At 51.6% G+C, this 16,378-nt stretch overlaps 4 protein-coding genes and 1 pseudogene across 4 annotated transcripts; 2 read left to right on the top strand and 3 right to left on the bottom strand.

Annotated features, from left to right (window-relative positions):
* The first annotated feature begins 919 nt into the window (after positions 1-919).
* On the top strand, positions 920-2,704 carry LOC34617839. Its single transcript, XM_026334322.1, has 5 exons — positions 920-1,102; positions 1,400-1,531; positions 1,681-1,881; positions 2,125-2,210; positions 2,629-2,704. Exons 1-5 carry the CDS (start codon positions 920-922, stop codon positions 2,702-2,704), a joined length of 678 nt encoding a protein of 225 aa, XP_026190107.1.
* Positions 2,705-3,888: 1,184 nt separating this feature from the next.
* On the bottom strand, positions 3,889-7,187 carry LOC34617840. The gene is made up of 6 exons (XM_022731192.2): positions 7,039-7,187; positions 6,737-6,885; positions 4,763-5,471; positions 4,510-4,559; positions 4,282-4,399; positions 3,889-4,099 (listed from the first exon to the last, which is right to left on the bottom strand). The coding sequence occupies exons 1-6, from the start codon at positions 7,185-7,187 to the stop codon at positions 3,889-3,891; spliced, it is 1,386 nt and encodes a 461-aa protein (XP_022588370.2).
* A 2,054-nt stretch (positions 7,188-9,241) lies between these two features.
* On the bottom strand, positions 9,242-12,505 carry LOC34617841. The gene is made up of 2 exons (XM_026334345.1): positions 10,390-12,505; positions 9,242-10,260 (listed from the first exon to the last, which is right to left on the bottom strand). Exons 1-2 carry the CDS (start codon positions 12,503-12,505, stop codon positions 9,242-9,244), a joined length of 3,135 nt encoding a protein of 1,044 aa, XP_026190130.1.
* Positions 12,506-13,401: 896 nt separating this feature from the next.
* On the top strand, positions 13,402-13,996 carry LOC34617842 (annotated as a pseudogene).
* Positions 13,997-14,331: 335 nt separating this feature from the next.
* On the bottom strand, positions 14,332-15,754 carry LOC113146570. The gene is made up of 2 exons (XM_026334344.1): positions 14,735-15,754; positions 14,332-14,625 (listed from the first exon to the last, which is right to left on the bottom strand). The coding sequence occupies exons 1-2, from the start codon at positions 15,752-15,754 to the stop codon at positions 14,332-14,334; spliced, it is 1,314 nt and encodes a 437-aa protein (XP_026190129.1).
* Between the last annotated feature and the right edge of the window lie 624 nt (positions 15,755-16,378).

Genomic DNA, 16,378 nt, shown 5'->3' with positions numbered 1-16,378 from the left:
ATACAAACTTCCGGCGTACACCAGGACGTATAGGCTGTAGGGGAGGGCGCACAGGTGTATAAATATGGGTCGCCAAGCCGCAGATCCCCTCAATTTCATTGGAATATGCAATTCAGAACTGTTCAAGAAAACAGTCCACCTAGATTTTATATTCCTCGATCCTTATCGGCTTACCAGTTTTACCATCGTGGCTGATGCAGTGCTAGATGACCGTTTTTCCCAGGCTGGTGCTACACACGCAGCTTTTGGGATTCAGCTCTCTGTTTGCTATGTTTTAATTCATGAAATGCAAACCGAACAACAATCCGAGACTCTCCCTCTCCTGCAGCTCGCGCTGAGCGCTTCGTAGAGGATGAGTAGCAGCCGTGTGTGTTCATGCAGTAAACAATTGCCCTCAAGAAGGATCCTTGCTGGGCCCGCCTTCGTCCCCAAACGCTTTCTTCTCTTTGAGTAACTTTGATTATCGCGTTTGTAACGTCACACATGACATGTTGATGCAATCCCTCATAATTTCTGCCGATTTGCCAGTGCTTCGTGGAGCAGCCGCTGAGTATGCTGGTGTGACCATCGAGGCATGTAGCGGGCCTTCTATCTCTCTAATTCTTTTCAGTTGAGCTTATCTGCTTTGTCCTTCTTGTGTCCACTCATTCATCCACATATTGTCGGCGTTAAACCTCGTCAACGGTGGAACGGCAACAGCAACTGCGACTCGACTTACACGAGCACCGCGCAGCATTGACCACTGCATTCCCTGAACTGTACTTCCCCTACCGCATGATCCATTCTTATTTTCCGCTTACAGCTTCATGCCGTTAAATCAGAACCCTGCGGGCTGTTGTGATCGTGCGGCGTACTTCTTTCCGTGGTGTTCAGTCTTGTGCTCGCGTATCGATACAGAGGTCTTCTTGTTGCTGCTGCAATGGGTAACACAATGAGTTGTTTTGATCGCTGGGGTAAGAGAGCTCCTGACGGGCCTTTATTCGCGGTTAAGAAATCCGGTGGGGAGAGCGGGAAGAGTCCTTCCGCATTCAATGTCGGATTGGGTTCTGCATCTACGACAGCAAGCGCAGGGAGCAGCAGTGCATCTGCTGCGAAGTCTAAGGTGGGATTGTGGGCAAGGGCGGTGCTACAAGGTCTGCTGCTGCTGCCGCTCAGGGTGTGCCCATGGCTTTTTGGGGGATGCTTGAGGAATACCAACTTGCAGCATTTGCTGCATCAGTTGCCTTGCCCCGCTGTACATTTGCAGATCTGCATTTAGTTGTATATCTAGGGAATTATATACGTATGTGCATGTATAGGTCTGTGTTCTTTGGTTACTCTCTCCAGACAGAAACCAGGAAAGGTAAGGAGTGCGCATTTGTGGAGAAGGCTTTTGTGCATGTGTGTTCGTGTGTAGCAGGCTGCTGCTCCCGCGGAGCGCTCGACCCGCAGGCGGCAAACGTACAGCAGCAACGCTCCTAAGAGTGCAGATACGGAAGTTAGTAGTTACGATGAAGCAGATGACTTTGACGAATCTGAGGAAGAGGAAGAGGTAAGGCTTTGGGTTTGGGGGCATGTGCGTTTAGGCCGTGTGCATGTGGAGGCTCCAAGACTTGCAGGAAACCGTTTGGCATGGAGAGTGATGAATGTACGGTCTGGTGGACAGTTCGTGTCTTGTGAAACGGTTCCTTGTGCTGACAGCTTACCACAAGCGACGTACGGCAGAAGAAGCTTCTCACATACCGTAGGAATCTAACAAAAATCGTAAAGCTGAAGACTCACCTCTTTAGTGCCACCGTGAAGGTCACCTGCAGCAGGGATGGCAAGGATATTGAGTGGTACAAAGGCCATAGCGCCGAGGGAGGGCGGAACAAGCCTGTGGGCTCTATGCCCGTAGATAAGGTCAGGAAATGCAATGTGTTGTTTGTTCCTGCACCCGATTTTTACGTGTCTCTCAGTCATATCCAACTGGTTCATTTAAGTGCACATGGTTTCAGGATTCCGCCAACTCAAGGGATGCAGCAACAATTTGAGCGTTCTTCAAGATACCCCCGCCTTCAGATATCCTCACAAAGGCGCGTGTGCGGTCTACAACCGTATCTCGAAATACTATACTTTTTGTTGCGTGTCTCCCATTGCCTGCAGATTACATCTGTTAAATCGCAAGCAGACAACCCGAAGGGACTGACCATCAGTGTCAACAATCCTTCACCGACAACCTTTTCATTCACGTGAGGTCTTCTTTCGCTCCCGCGTCGCGCACGCGTTTTCCTCACGAACACCATCTGTGCATGCACTAGTCTACGAGCACTTTCATTCGGGGGGCCTTAATGGATTATTGGGGTCTGGAATGGGTATATATTCCCCAGCATTTCATCCTTTGACCCACCCGTGTGTGCGTGGACGCTTGACATCTGCCCTCTCTGTGCAGTAGTGTATCTATCTATCAATCATGCATAACTGATAATCAGTGAGAGTTGCGCGTTTTGCGAGATTTTCGTAAGGCTGGGTATGCACAACGAAACGAGGGAGGGGTTGCTGGTCTTCTTAGGCACCCTTCATGCCACCCATGCTTTGTGTCTTATCTTTAGAATATAGATTCTTGGATTTAGGGGCTTTGTTTTGGGGCCTGTGCGGTTCGGCTTGCAGCTTTAAGACGAAGGAGGAACGGGTGTCTTGGCAGGAGCAGGTGGAATCCTTCCAAAAATTCATGGCTATGAGGTAGAGAGCCGCATGATGAAAGAGGTCGAGAAACAGGCGAGGGCCATAGAGATGTTGGTGGTAGGAAAAGGCTACGAACAGAAAGGGTGTGTGAAAGAGAAGTCGCTGCAGATCGAAGCTCTGCTCACGTAGGGGAGTATTGTCGCAAGGTTGCATCAGGGTGACCATGGCGGCGCAAGGGAATTCAGATACGCTGCGATCTTGTCCTTTGAGCTCAAGGCAAGGCAGCTGAAGGGCTTAGCATGATGGGGTATATTTGTTTAGCCGGATTCATGGTGAAAATGGCAGCGTTGCGCGGTTGGAAGGACTAGGGGCTGCGTGAAGCGGCGTGGATGTTGTTCTGTGAGGGGGGCACCGGCCACGACAAGGCAGTGTATAATCAAGGAGAGGACACACGGAATAGGTGGCAGCGAAGGGCATGCACAGGAGAACCGTTTGCAGAAGGGAGCAAAAGCACCAAGCCGCAGTTTGCGAGGAGGCGCAGGTTCACGGATGCCCGTAGCGTCAAAGTGCAACGACAGACACATCTCCTGACACCCATCCCAATGCTGCTCGCCACAGCGAACTGGTACTCCGCAGGCCATTAGAACTGCGCCTTTTTGTGGCTGTGAGGGGCTTTTCTCTAATAGCCATCGAGAGGCCCCCAGAGAGGCTTCGCACCGCCCCATGTTGGCATCCTTTTAGACCTCAAGGGTCTGAGGTGGAGGAAGCATTGGCAGCACCGTAGAGACTCCCTAAGATGTCTTAGAGGCTACCGTGCTGTGCCTCCCGGCTGTCCCAGCGGGACACATGGGGACGCTTTTAGGGGGTCCCCTGAGGAGCCCCATTTGAGTTTTTGTGAGCAGAGGAACACTGGGGAGAAGCTTCCCCTTAAGCATTGTCATTGTGTGGCTCACTACTGGGCGTCGGAGTGAACAGGCGAGCAGACGTGCGATAGGGTATCGGCGATGGGCTGACTCCCTGTTTTCTGTTGTTAGAAAAGGTGAAAGTGGTGAGGTACTCAGGGAGACGCTCACCGCCAAAAGTAGCGCGGGTTAGGCCGCAAACGAAAAGGGTAGCAAACGAGGATGCGCTCGAGACTCTACTTCTTTCTTTGTGCCTTCTGGTATTCCCTATCCTCTGCTCCTGTACCTACTTCTGTTTGTTCTTTTTCGGGCGCTAGGTGGCCGATCTTGCTGCTGCTGTGGGCTACCGCCACTGCTTCTTTTCCTCGTTACAATCTTTCCTCTTTGGCTTCCGCTGAAAGAATTTTTCTGGGTTGAGGAAGCAAGCTGCTTCCCTCTCGTCTCCAGAGAACGCTGTGTGGTCCAGGGACCGAAGATGCGGTAGCGCGGCGGCAACAGCAATCCTGTTTTCGAAGCCAACAACCGCATGCGGCATGTGCATGTCAAAGCGAAGGCTTCGCGAGCAGTTCAATAAAGTATATACAGAGGCCATAGCCAAAGGGCATGTGGTAAGCTGACACGCATCAAAAGCTGCTGTACGGATGCTTGCTGCCTATGCCTCAGTCTGGCGGTTACGCCCTTCCCTCTCCCCCGCCGTCAGGGCTCAGCATGGCTCTCTTCTACCTCACTTACTTACACTGATCCCGCCTCTCTTATATCTCCCCTTACCTGCCTACCACTGCGTCGTTTCCCTCCCTTTTTCAACACCATTGCTTTACTAGCGTGCTTTCTCCTTTCTGCCTCCAGTTGTCTCTCTGAAGAGTCTCATTTTTGGCATCTCACCTCTCTTTCTTTGTGCCCTCTGTTACTCAGCATTGAGCCTTAACACGCTCCTTCCCTGACCCTCCTTTCTATCTCCTCTTGCGCCCTGTCTGTCTGCCCTTAGGCTGTTGCGCCGGTGTGTTTGTCTCTGTGCTAAATGTCTTTGTCTCTGTGCCATGTGTATTTGTGTCTGGGTGTTTGTGTGTGTATATATCGTTCTGCGTATGTATGTTTGTGCGTGTTGGCTGCCTGCTTCCTCCTCTCTCACGCGAGTTCCCCCTTTCCACCTTTCTTAACATTTGGTCTATTGTTCGCTCATCAACTCCCCCTTTATGCCTGTGCTCGCCAAGTCTCACCGAAATTCACCACTTCGACCTTGGTTGCAGCAGGGATTGCCCAGCAGTGTTAAGAATTTTAGGTTTGCATTTTGCCGCAGCAATAGGAGACCTGCTGGGTCCTGGATCTCATTGCAGTGCAGGTAGAGGCAGGCAAGGCCCCTCAACGCGTCTAGGGAAGAAGGAATGCTTTTCAGCTTGTTGAAAGACAGGTCTAGCCATCGGAGATTCTCAGAGGCACGCGGTAGGACCCGCAAGAGGTGCACATGGAGATCGGGGACTTCACTTAACTCATTGTTGTTGAGTCGGACTGCCGTAGGCACGAGGTTAACAAACATTTTAGCAGGTTTCGTTTCCCTTGAGACTAAACATTGTTGGTCCCGAAGAGACAAACAGCAAATAGAAACCACTCTGTCGCTCTTGGTTAGGCAAATGGATTTACGGATGGGCGCCAGAGAAGGGGAGAGGAGTCCTCCAGTGTGGGACTTCGATTCCCCTGCTACCTGAGCACCTATATGGTCTTTAGTAGAGAATCTGTGAGGAAAAGGCATAAAACCCTTGTTGCCATCTTGACCCTCGGCAGAGTCCAGTGCAAATGCTGCTGAGTGATGAGCCTCCCGTACGGGCCTAGAGCCCCGAGTAGCGCATCCAGGAGCGGAAGTTGGCTGCTGGACATCCTCTTCTACAGGCGCGATCTCGCTTACATGCGATATGCCCTTGAAAGAGAGGTCTATGGGAGGACCCGGCGAACATAGTGTATGCAAGCGCTCACGAGGCGGAATGCCAGAAAAGGAGGCGCCAGACGAGGGCAGATGAGAAAGGACAGATGGAGAAATCGAAGCCCTGGTCATCGGCACCTTTATAAAGGTGCCGGGAGGAGTGGCGTTTGAAATGTGGATGAGAATGGAAAGGAGAAACACTTCGGCACTGGACGTAGTCGTGGTCCCGAGAGAGGGTAGCAACAACGCCAGGTGCTTTGGCAGCCAAGTGGAATCACGAGGTTACGTAAGAGCACTTTCAGCTGTAGAAACTAAGGGATAATCTTTTAAAAGTCTTATTTTGCTGTGAAGCTCAGGGCCTACAGGCCTGGTCGTGATAACTGTTCTAGTGTTTGGAGCAGTTCAACAGAAGGTGGCGTCGGTTAGGCGATAGCGAAAGCAATCACGGTAGTGCGGCGGTGGTAATTACTTGCACCGTAGCTAATACAAAGTACCGTTTCTAAAGGATACCATCAGAGAGAGGCCAACAGTCTTAGTGCAGCTACTGAAGTGATGAAAGGTAGGAGAACAGACATCCAATAATCCGGTTTTGCCTTTGACAGAGCCCCAGGCCCGGTTAAAGCCTAAAAAGATGAAATTTAAGAGGTCTGTGCAGAGAGTGAAGCATGCAAGTGGCACAAAAGAGCCCTAGGGCCCCGTGGGTCACTCCGCTCGGGGCCCATATCATAAACTAAAAGAGAAGAAAAAGCTAGTCAAGACCCATAGGTAGATCCATCCAAACCTCTGCGTATATTAATCAATGTTTTCCAGCTAAAAGCACTGCTGAATAAGGAGAACTTGAAAGTGGGCGCTATGAGGGGTACAGTTATCTGCAGGAGGGGGAATAGGACGGAGCTACTGCTTCATTGCATAGATCAAAGAAAATAATGAGCAAACGAGCACGCCAGTGAGAATTTGATTGTCTGAGAAGCAAGGCAAAGGAGAATAGTTTGTGAGGGAATAGAAGATTGATTATGTTCAAGCGCAAGTCATTCCGATAGATGGCGGTACAGACTCAGGCTGGTACTCGACTCTGCCTATTGCCTGGTATCCCCCTGCCTCTTTTCATTCCCTTTGCTACCTAATTCTGATTATCTACAAAGTAAAACATATTTCTCCTTACTTCATTGCCCTTCACAGGTTTCTGTATCTCACTTTTCGATTCTAACATCCTCGATCTTCCGTCCGTTTCGCCTCCACAAGACGATGAATGCCCTCCTTCGACTTGCCTTCTTGCTTTTATCTACTGCAGCGGCAGCCTCAGCTGAGGATGCTGAAGTAGAAGCAACAATCGAACCGCGGTTCACTCTGCCCGAGCTAATATTTCTGAGCGTGCTGAACAAGACTATTGCCGAGTCCCTAGTAGGACTACCGCCCCCCGCAGAGCTTCAATAAGCCAGAAGTCAATAAAATGCCTCGCCCTTATTTTCTAGTATCTTCAAAATGGTGCAAAACCTCGAAAAACAGACAGGTGGAGCGAGAAAACAGCAGATCTCGAAGGAGTATGGAGGCAGACACATATGCAGGAGGGGATTAAACAGTGCGGTACAACCACGCTGAGCAAGCAAGCAGCGACCTCGAAGGAGTATTAAGGCAGGCGCATATGCAGGATAGGGGCTGCAGATTCCTCTACATAAACAAGTTGATGAGAAAGGGGCGGGATGTAAAGCATGGGTAACCCTACTCATGGTGTTTCCCTTCTTTGAAAACCATTTAATTCAGGTTTTTTCTTGCCTCAGACATTTTTGCCCGGAAATCACGGAAGCAACGCATGCATGCAATGAAGCAGTTACCACACAAGGACAGTAACTAGTCTGGGTCTGGCTACAGGAAAGACATCTTGACGAACCTCCTAGCTAAAAATTGATGGTTGCATGTATACTGAAAGAAAAGTTAATGGAAAGCTTGAATTACACGTTCGAAGAAACGAAGCGCAGAAAGCAAGATTAATGCACAGAAATATTGAATACAAAGCACAAACTTTAGCGGCATTTAATCGTCTGTGCTAAATCCATCATGCAGGAGTTCTCTGGAGTCGATAGTGCAGCAGTGCCATATTGGCACAATCCCTGAATTCTGGAGGACATCATCGTTTAGAAAATTCCCATTAGGGTGCCCGACACTGTTTAGCAGCCCCCTGGGCGCCGGCTAGTTAATGACTAGAAACTAAGGGTTAGCAGTAAACCAGCGCAAGCTGCAAAGACATCCGCTGCTGCTTAGAAGCTATCGTGCTTCGAAACGACTGAAGCGGCGGACCAGATTACAAACGCCTACTGGCTATGGCAATAAAGAAAAGTTCAATGGTTTTCGATCCACACAGCAAGCGAGAGAAGCAAAGGAACACCTAGCAGAAGTTGTGCACTGCGGCGGCTGCTGCTCATGCAGTTTCACACGGTGAACCGACAAACAAAGTATCGACTGCTTGGGGACCCTATGGGCGTACGAGGTGGACGCAAAAAGAAGCCGTAAAGACAGATTTCAGCAAAGCAAACAGCAATGCCTTCACAAACAAGGGCCATCGGGTGCGCTCAGGAAAGATCCACATAACCCAATGGTCGAAATGAGTTTTCCAATGCCTGCAAAAACCAAAACCCAGTAAAATAGTGCGTACAGATTTTTGTGTCATTTTATTCCCTTCTCTGGTTCACCTGGGTTCTCCAACCCACGTTACATCATACTGTTGTTTCAATGCCCTACAAATTAACATCCCACTTTGACAGGCCCTGTATTCAAAGTCGGCAAGCAACGCATGCCGGCGATTACGCCTCCCGTACGAAAAGAGGCTGGAGAAGTTAGTCAGCTTTGCTCTACTTGTGCTCCGTTACTGCTTGCGGCTGCGGTGTAACTGCGGCTCTCACCTCAAAGCTTTCGACGGCCTGAATCATCTCCTCGATGCCCCAAGGAAGTTCGTCTTCATTTGGCTGTCGAGTTGAAAAACACGCGTCTTTCATTTCCCCTCGCTCTATGTACTGCTTCTCCTTGAAAATTTGAAGAAAGGGCTCTTCTGAGGCGACACATTGCTTTTGATCATGAGAAACGTGTTTTAGATATTTGTTTCTGTTCGATCCTGCATTTTGTGTACCAGCGCCAGACTGCTCTTCACCCTCGAGGTACTTATGCTCCCCCGCGCCTGCTTGTTCGGTTTCTTCTTCCCCTGTGTCTCCGCCAGAAGTCCCTGCTCCTCTCACTACCCGTTCCTCCCCTAAGCGCCTCCTTCTAGAGCTTGTTTTTTCGTTTCCCGTGTGTACCTCTGCCCCCTCCCTTCCAGTTGCCTCTTGGCCATGAGCGCCTGCTTCTGCATTTCCTCCGTTTGCATCTTCATTGTAAACGGCGGCTCCTTCCGCCTCGGCCTTTACTTCAGCAAGTCGGCGTAGAAGCATCTCCACCGGACCGCACGGCGGACTGCAGTCCGCCTCCCTCGGCACCCTAGGTGGCTCGAGTCTGTATGCCGCTGCAGAGCGATACACACATGAGGGAACGGAAGTCTTCATTCCAATCAAGACTATGGTGCTTCATATGTCGCTAAAATGGCCTTTTGGGCTGGTCGTGCGAGCGAATTTCGTGGTTGCACACGCTTCCCCCCAAACGCACGAAACAAAGAAAATAGACTCGGTTCAGCTACAGGGCAAGGCGCTTTTCTATGATCGATTGGATCGCATGCAGGCAGTGCCCCCTCTGCCATACATCTACTGTCAGTGTGGTGTAGTGTCTCCTACTAGTACTACCCTTAGAGCAGCAGCTTCTATGACAGCGGCAAAACGATGAACGGCAAGAGCCCGAAATGCGCATCTCGTCTCGCCAGTGAAACTCTGTTCTTCTCACCTACTAAGTGGCAGTGCCTTAGCGGCTTTCGCAGGGTCGTGGGCTCCTTCTCAGGCATTTCTTTGGCTGCCCTCTGGCACTGCTTTGTGGTGGGCTGCTGCTCGAAAGCACGCGCGCGCATCTCGAATTCGCTCTGCAATCTGCGAATGCGTTTTGTGTGCGCGCCTTCTTGCGGCAGTAAGGAGGAGGCGCCTCCTTCATCAGTCGCATTCGCGTCTCCCGAAATTCCCGCTAGCGAGAACTCATGTAGTGTGAGTTCTTTCAGTGCCTTCGCCTCTTCCCTCTGCGCCCCTACGAGCGCAGCGCAGCGACTCAGCTTCTGCCATAGCGCATGCCTTGCGTGTGGTGTGCACTCTGACTCAAATGAAGACCAAGGGCAGAGGACCGCAGCCGCAACGCTGGGCTTTAGGTCTGTGTCTATGGCCTCTAGCTGTGCCAGGAGAAAAGAGACATCCTCGCCTGTATCTCCCGCGTGAATGCGAGGCGCGGAAACACTTGCATCGGCAGTCCGCAGCATTTCGCATGCAGCTCTTTCAAGCGCCAAAAGCACACGCGTGAGGTGCTTCACGTCTTCAAGGATGGAAGCTGACTCCTTGGAAGCCAGTGCCACATCGAGGTGGTTCTGAAAAGCAGAAGCGTCCCAGAAACCCCTTTGCCGCCGCGCGTCTGCCTCCTTCGGTGCTGCTGCTGCTGAATACGTGTTGCTGCGCAGATGCGGCGAGCAGGGTGATGAAGTGACAGTTGCGTTGGGGGAGGGCCGTCGGCGCTGTTGCAGGCAAAAGTTGCTGGCACTGTTTAGCCACATGCAACCAAACTCGGTGTCATCTAGAAGTATGTCTTCTTCGAGTTTCAGGGCGTTCATGAGCTCCTCCTCCCGTTCAGGCAACAGCTCCCCTTCATCACCACCCAGCTGTATAGACACCTCCTCCGGAGGTGCCCCTCCAATTAACCGATCCCGCACTTTCCAGGGCGAGAAAGAACACGGCAAGAAGCCGCCCGCACAACTGCTGCTGCAATTGGTGTTGCTGCTGTAGCTGCTGCGCATGAGTGGCCGAGAAGGAGGAAAGCTCAGAGATGTCGTATCCGTCTGGAACGCCTGGGAAGGCGGAGAGGAAACCTGCATAAAAGAAGATGCATTTCTCTCTTCCTTAGCTCCCTGCCCGCTTGCAGCAGCAGCAGCAGCAATAAAGGCGCCATCAAAGGCGTCACGAGGCAGCTGCAAAAATGTTCGAAGGCATTTGCGCTCTAACGGGTACCCCTGGCCAGTCTCGCCAACCCGGGTGGACGCGAAACGGCAAGCGTGCCCCCTCGAGGGCCCTCTCATGAAGGAATGCCAAACATTTGTCCTCCTTTCTGGGCTGCCGGAAACGTAGTTGGAAGCAACACGCCCCTGAGCGACTCTGGCGCGTTTTGCAGAGGCATTCAACTCCAAGTCTGCTCCCACCTGTTCGGCCTGCGACTTCTCCTGCCGCAGGCTCCTCGATGCCAAACTGGAGCCCGCAAAAGCGGCTAGGTCTTCCATTTCCAACCAAGGATCTGAGTCAGAAAGCGCACTGCTTTCCTCTTGAGGGCCCTCTCGAGGACTGCTTTGCATGCACGAAGGCGCGACTGGATGGAAATCTGCCAAGCTGCCGTCAATGGCTTCCAGTTCTCCGGCGGCAACGATGCTCTGAGCCAACTCTTCATTGTAGGTCACTGTACACTCGACGCTTCCTACGCCAGTACCAACAATGCACACGGTGCGCGTCTCCAAGCTGTCAAGATGCGACACGCTAGCCAGGCTGCAGAACCCCCAAGCCGAAGACCAACAGCTAGGGTCAGGAAGGGAAGGACCACCCCCGCTTTCCGCCTCGGGGGCACCTAACGACTTAGGAAGCGTTTTAGGAGGCACTGCACTTTTCAGTGAGAGTTGGTCCAAGAAAGCGTCTCCTGAAGCTGCGCCTAGTCCGCCAGACCCTGTCTCGTACAAGGAAGGCTGACGGGAAACAGTGCTGCTTTCCTGGAAGAAGGCAGCCTGCTTGAGCTCTTGCCTCGAGACAGCAGAGGGCTGAGGTCTGACAGACCCCCTGGGGCTTGTCTGGACGCGACAGCGCGTTGCAGGGGAGCTCTCTGTCGCATTTTCGGCGAGCCTCGCCAGTGTCTCGAATCGCATGCAGGCCAAGCTATCTTCGAGATCTGACTTGTAAGAAGCCAGGGGCTTCCAGGAGGATGCAGCAGCGCGCTCATGACGAGCTCTAGGGTGGTGTGCTTTCCATCGAGCAAAAATGTGAGACTCCAGAAAAGCCCTCTGTTTTAGCGAACTGACTGTCCGTTCGCTTTGGCCGCGGCACGGCTTTTCTGCATTCGCCAAGGCGAGGAGCGCCGAGTGCGACGGCAGGAAATGAATTGCAGCCAAAAGACCCTTCAGCCCAGTGCACAACGTTCGGTGCTCAAACTTGATCTGCTGATCAGCCATGGCAAGAGGCTGGAAGGAAAGGACCCACTGCTCCAGCAGGTAGCGCGTTTGACCACCAGCTGCTCGAAATCCAAATATCAAAGATGGATCCATGGCCTGGAGCTCTGCAGCCTCTTTGGCGCCGCAAACAGAAGCGGTGTCTCTGGAGTGGCCGTGCAAATTCTGGTTTCCACAGTCCTTGCGTGAGCAGTTCATATGCATTTCACTTTCTTCAGTCTCAGTGCACCGTCCAAGAGAAGAGTTCACTGCAGAGGCGGCGCTGCCGCCTGCGGGTCTCGAACCCGAAACGTGAGGCGATTGAAGGTGCAGCACAATTACAATTCGCAGCTGCCAGGGGAAGCGCATACCAAACTTTGGCTCGGATAGGAGAGCAGCACGCAGGGTTTCGACCTGTGGAATTTCGATCCCGAAATGCCGAACAGACTCAGGCGTAAACCCCCTAGAAAACTGGAAAGCACTGCGAGTTTTGCCGCTGTGCGGCCAACATGAAGCGTCCTCATTGTATCCGATATCATCAGGAGTCGCATCCCACAGCAACAGACCAGAGCGTCCCTCGACGGGCACGCCGGGGACAGAATGTTCATCGGGGATGTGCGTTGGGGTGATCACATTAACTCGCCTTGGAGATTGAGATCCAAGACAAGGAAATAGTCTATATGCTATGATGGCCTCTAGAGATGCTGCAACCCATTCGGTCATGTAGTATTCTAGTTGCTCTGGGGGGATCATTTCGTGCTGTTGGCCCCTCCGAGCCAGACGTTGTTACTGAGCGATTTTTCACTTGATTGCCTTCAGCCCTCTTTAATGTCTGATAGTAAAAAGCGCCGCTACAATGATTGAACGGCGCTGCAGCGTGAAACGTGTGCTACTCTGCATGCAGTCCTGCATAGCAAGCGTGGCTGCGTGCGGACAGCTGGCTTCTGCCCTCGAAAAGAAATGCAACTTTTCCAATGAAATTACACATTTTCTGTCGATAGAGGTGCGCTATGCCATAGTGAGGGTGTGTTGGGGTGCTCAAATGCGTATACTTTCGCTAGCCTCTTGCAAGCCACTGAATGGGCAGAAGACCACTGGACCATGGAAGTATTCCTGTGAGACGTACTGTAATATCAGTCCATCCAAAGTGCATTGAAGCTCAATTTCTATCCTACTTTGATGCAGGTTTTTAAAGATGTAGGGTGTTCACTTCGTTACGGCAAAGAGTTATGCTTCCCAGGATTAATGTGGAGGGCATCCTGCGCTGACGTAATCACCAGGCTACATGTCTCTGCAATATATTCGCTTTTGCAACTACACATGCGGCACTTCGTGGTGCCTTCGCAATTAACTGTTTTAAGGTCGCTTCGCAGTGGTGACCCTGCAACCTGGGTGTGCGCTGTCGCGACACCGTAGAAGCACCGCGCACCGCCTGCACAGTTATTAGGCCGTTATTTGTTTACTTCATCCAAATCAGAGATTACTAAACTCGCGAAAATAGTAAGTTTTGGTAACTCGAATGCCGGCGAACGCCGAAATATTCCTCGTTCCTTCCCAAGCATGCAGCACGCATAAGAGTCCCTTCTCCAACGCGTCACACAAGCCGTGCCGCCGCCTATACACTTCCTCGTCCTACTCGAGTATCGAAGATGCTCGACATTTCGCGCGCAGCCGTGGATAAGGCATTGTCCCACGACGCGGGGCAGATCATTGAGGGCATACCAAACTTTGCATGCCAATCGCGTGACGCGATTCCCATGCGCCTATTGACTTGGCAAGCCACGGTAGAATCGTACTCCAAGAATTGATATCACGGACTATGTAGTTCCTCATCTCGTCGACAGTGTGAAGCCAAAGAACTTGAATTTTCTAACGGAAGGCAGCCACGCAGTACAGGACGCCGTCGCTTGCTATGTGAAAACCGTTGGGGAAATGCTGCCCGTGAAGCGCATCCATGACGCACTGGCCTCTACGTTCGACGTATCGGCTCAGCTTCATCAGCTCAAGTCCATGTGCATCCAGGATATCACTCCTGGCACGACGACGCGGAACGAGACAGAATTTAGCGATTTCTTTGGAGCATTTCAAACGTTCAAATGGCATGTGACGCTTGTGTGGGAGCCCTTTGCACAGGCTGTGGCAGGTGTCCAGCTGATCCAAAAGTTCAACGATTTTGCGCAACGCCTCAGAACCGACAATACGAGAGAAGATACAGTGGAAACAGCGGCTTCAAGTCTGCGATAGTGCAAATAGCCAATTGCTGGTCTGTTTAAACTAGGAATACAGTACTTCCCGAGCTGCTCCCGGAGAGAATGTGCCGCAAATAAGAACAGCTGTAAGATCCGCTTGCCTGTGAATGAAGCCGCAGGCAATTTATTTTGTCGCAAGAGCCTAAAAACCTAGTTCCTGTAATCAACAAGTGGGATGAAAGTGGAATTACCCAGCCAGCATTGCCGGAAATCGTTTTGCACAGCTCGTCGCGTGTGCCTTTTATTGAGTGGATAGCCTTCCATGCACATCTCTGGACAGGTTTCTGCCGCAACTTGAGAAGTTTGAGCGTTTTTCCTACCGATTCCGCGTCACTGCTGGAGCTGCTCGGTATATGATACAAGTGCTCCCACAATCATGTTAAATGCTCCAAGACCCCCTTGCTCACAGTGAATAGGAAACACACTGCCCGGTACTACTGAGTAATACATCATACCGTGACCGATTCCACTGCAAAAGGAATCTACCAAATCTTTAGAGAAACCATGGAAGGGTATGTTTCTTCTGCCACATACAGACATATCGAGGGGTGTCAGTGATTGTTCGAAACGCGTCGTGGAGGCGTAGTGCATCAGGATGTAGGGAGTAAATCCATTTCTAATTGCCTGCAAAACAGCGCATCATACTTCTGCAACTGCACTCTGACGCTCAAACCCATATCTAGCTTCCTACCACATGCGTGAGGTCCTCTGTGCAGATCAGAGCCTTACTTACGTCCTGTGCCACGCATGCCGAGAATGGCTTATCGTGATACAATGACGAGAAATCAAAAACAGAATCGGAACTCCACCGCCAAACTCCGCGAATGACTGCTTCGAAGCGTGCTCGTAAATCCGACCCATATTTCGTGTGCGAAGCAGTTTTGCTGCTGACTAGTGATTCGCCAGCGGGACAGGTGAGAAAAATGTCAGGCGTCTTTGGAGCGATCCCGTCCTTCTGTGTAAAGTTTTCCACGGCACTGTCGGCACCAGCCTTGCATTGCCCTACACCGCTAGAGCTGCTGTTGGTTACACTCGATTGAGTCGAATTTCCAGTGGCGTGAGAAGCCTTGCTGTCACGAAAGTCAGCATGCTGGAGCTCAACGTTTGAACCGCATCTGGCGCTGAGCGAGAAGTTCTTTTTACCTTCCGCAAATCTGGAGGGATCGCCTCTTGATGCATCCCGTGCAGGAACATGAGACGTCAAACAACCACGTAACGAAGTGCGATCGTCGCCAGCTCCGTATGACTGTCCATTCAAGCCTGCCGAAGGGTTCGACAAACTGCTGCCCCGCTGCATAGCCACGGGGGCGCACTGCTGCTGCCTATATGCTTGCTTTGGGTGTTTTTCGGGAAATGAGCTGCTGTCGGTCTTAAGCGACGTGTTTAAGCCGCTGAACGGCTCACACTGCGACGCGCTGCAGACGGAAACGTTGCTGTAGGATGCACATTCCCGTGGATGGACTCTATTCAAATGTAGTAGACCGGCAAAGTGGCTGTGCATGACATGCTGTATAGGTATGACATGAGATGAAGCAAAAAGCCCGAAGGCTCGGTTCCATTGTATCCCCCTGTCTTTGACAGTGTTGTCTATCCGAGCATAGTGTTCAAAAGGAATCCGAGGTGGCTGTTCGAGCGGTACTGAGCTAAGCAATACACGGGGTCGGTCAGTATCACCACGGTCAAAGACATCCCCAAGGCTGGAAACTGGCACTCTTTGTAGATTTCCTGACCTGTGAGGCGCCCATTGTACCATATCTTTGTCCGGTGGAGGCTGCAGATGTAAAGCGGCCCACCTCACGGACTATATTCTGCATGCACCACTGTGAAGACCACTTCAGACGACAGGGTATGCATCACAAGTACCACTCGAAAAACATTTAGCACTACACAGCCCACAAGATACTCCAGCTAGTACAAATACGTCTTGTGAGCGCAATCATGCAAACATAACTGACCAGTAGAAATGCAACGCCCTCTTGGCGCCAGGATTTTGTTTCGACTCGGAAATCATTCATTCGATGGAGCTCCCCAGGGCCTGGGTGATGAAGGCTTCTGGACGCCACTCTTCTGCTTTTGTCCCCATGCCTGGCGTGTGGTTGGTACAGAGCTGACGGAGGATCGCATCGCCGTTTGCGTGCTAAAGGGTGTGAGAAGTCCAAAGACGCGGCAAGGACTTGCTGAGGGTCATCAAAGCCTTCTGCTTTTACTCCGTTCCGCAACCCTACCTCACGGCTACAGACTTGTAGTGTTTGTTTCTCTTCATGCCCATGAGCAGTCGTGGCGAAGGACCTTCCCTGCGAGCTCTCTGGTTTTCGCTGCCCCTGAAAAGAGGAAGGCGGAAGTGCGTGCTCGATGCGATCGCCTCTGCCGGCATGAA

Source organism: Cyclospora cayetanensis, unplaced genomic scaffold, assembly GCF_002999335.1.
Source record: "Cyclospora cayetanensis isolate NF1_C8 unplaced genomic scaffold, CcayRef3 CcayRef3_contig_4, whole genome shotgun sequence".
In the NCBI taxonomy this organism is placed as follows: Eukaryota; Apicomplexa; class Conoidasida; order Eucoccidiorida; family Eimeriidae; genus Cyclospora; species Cyclospora cayetanensis.
This window is presented reverse-complemented; position numbering and strand designations above follow the sequence as displayed.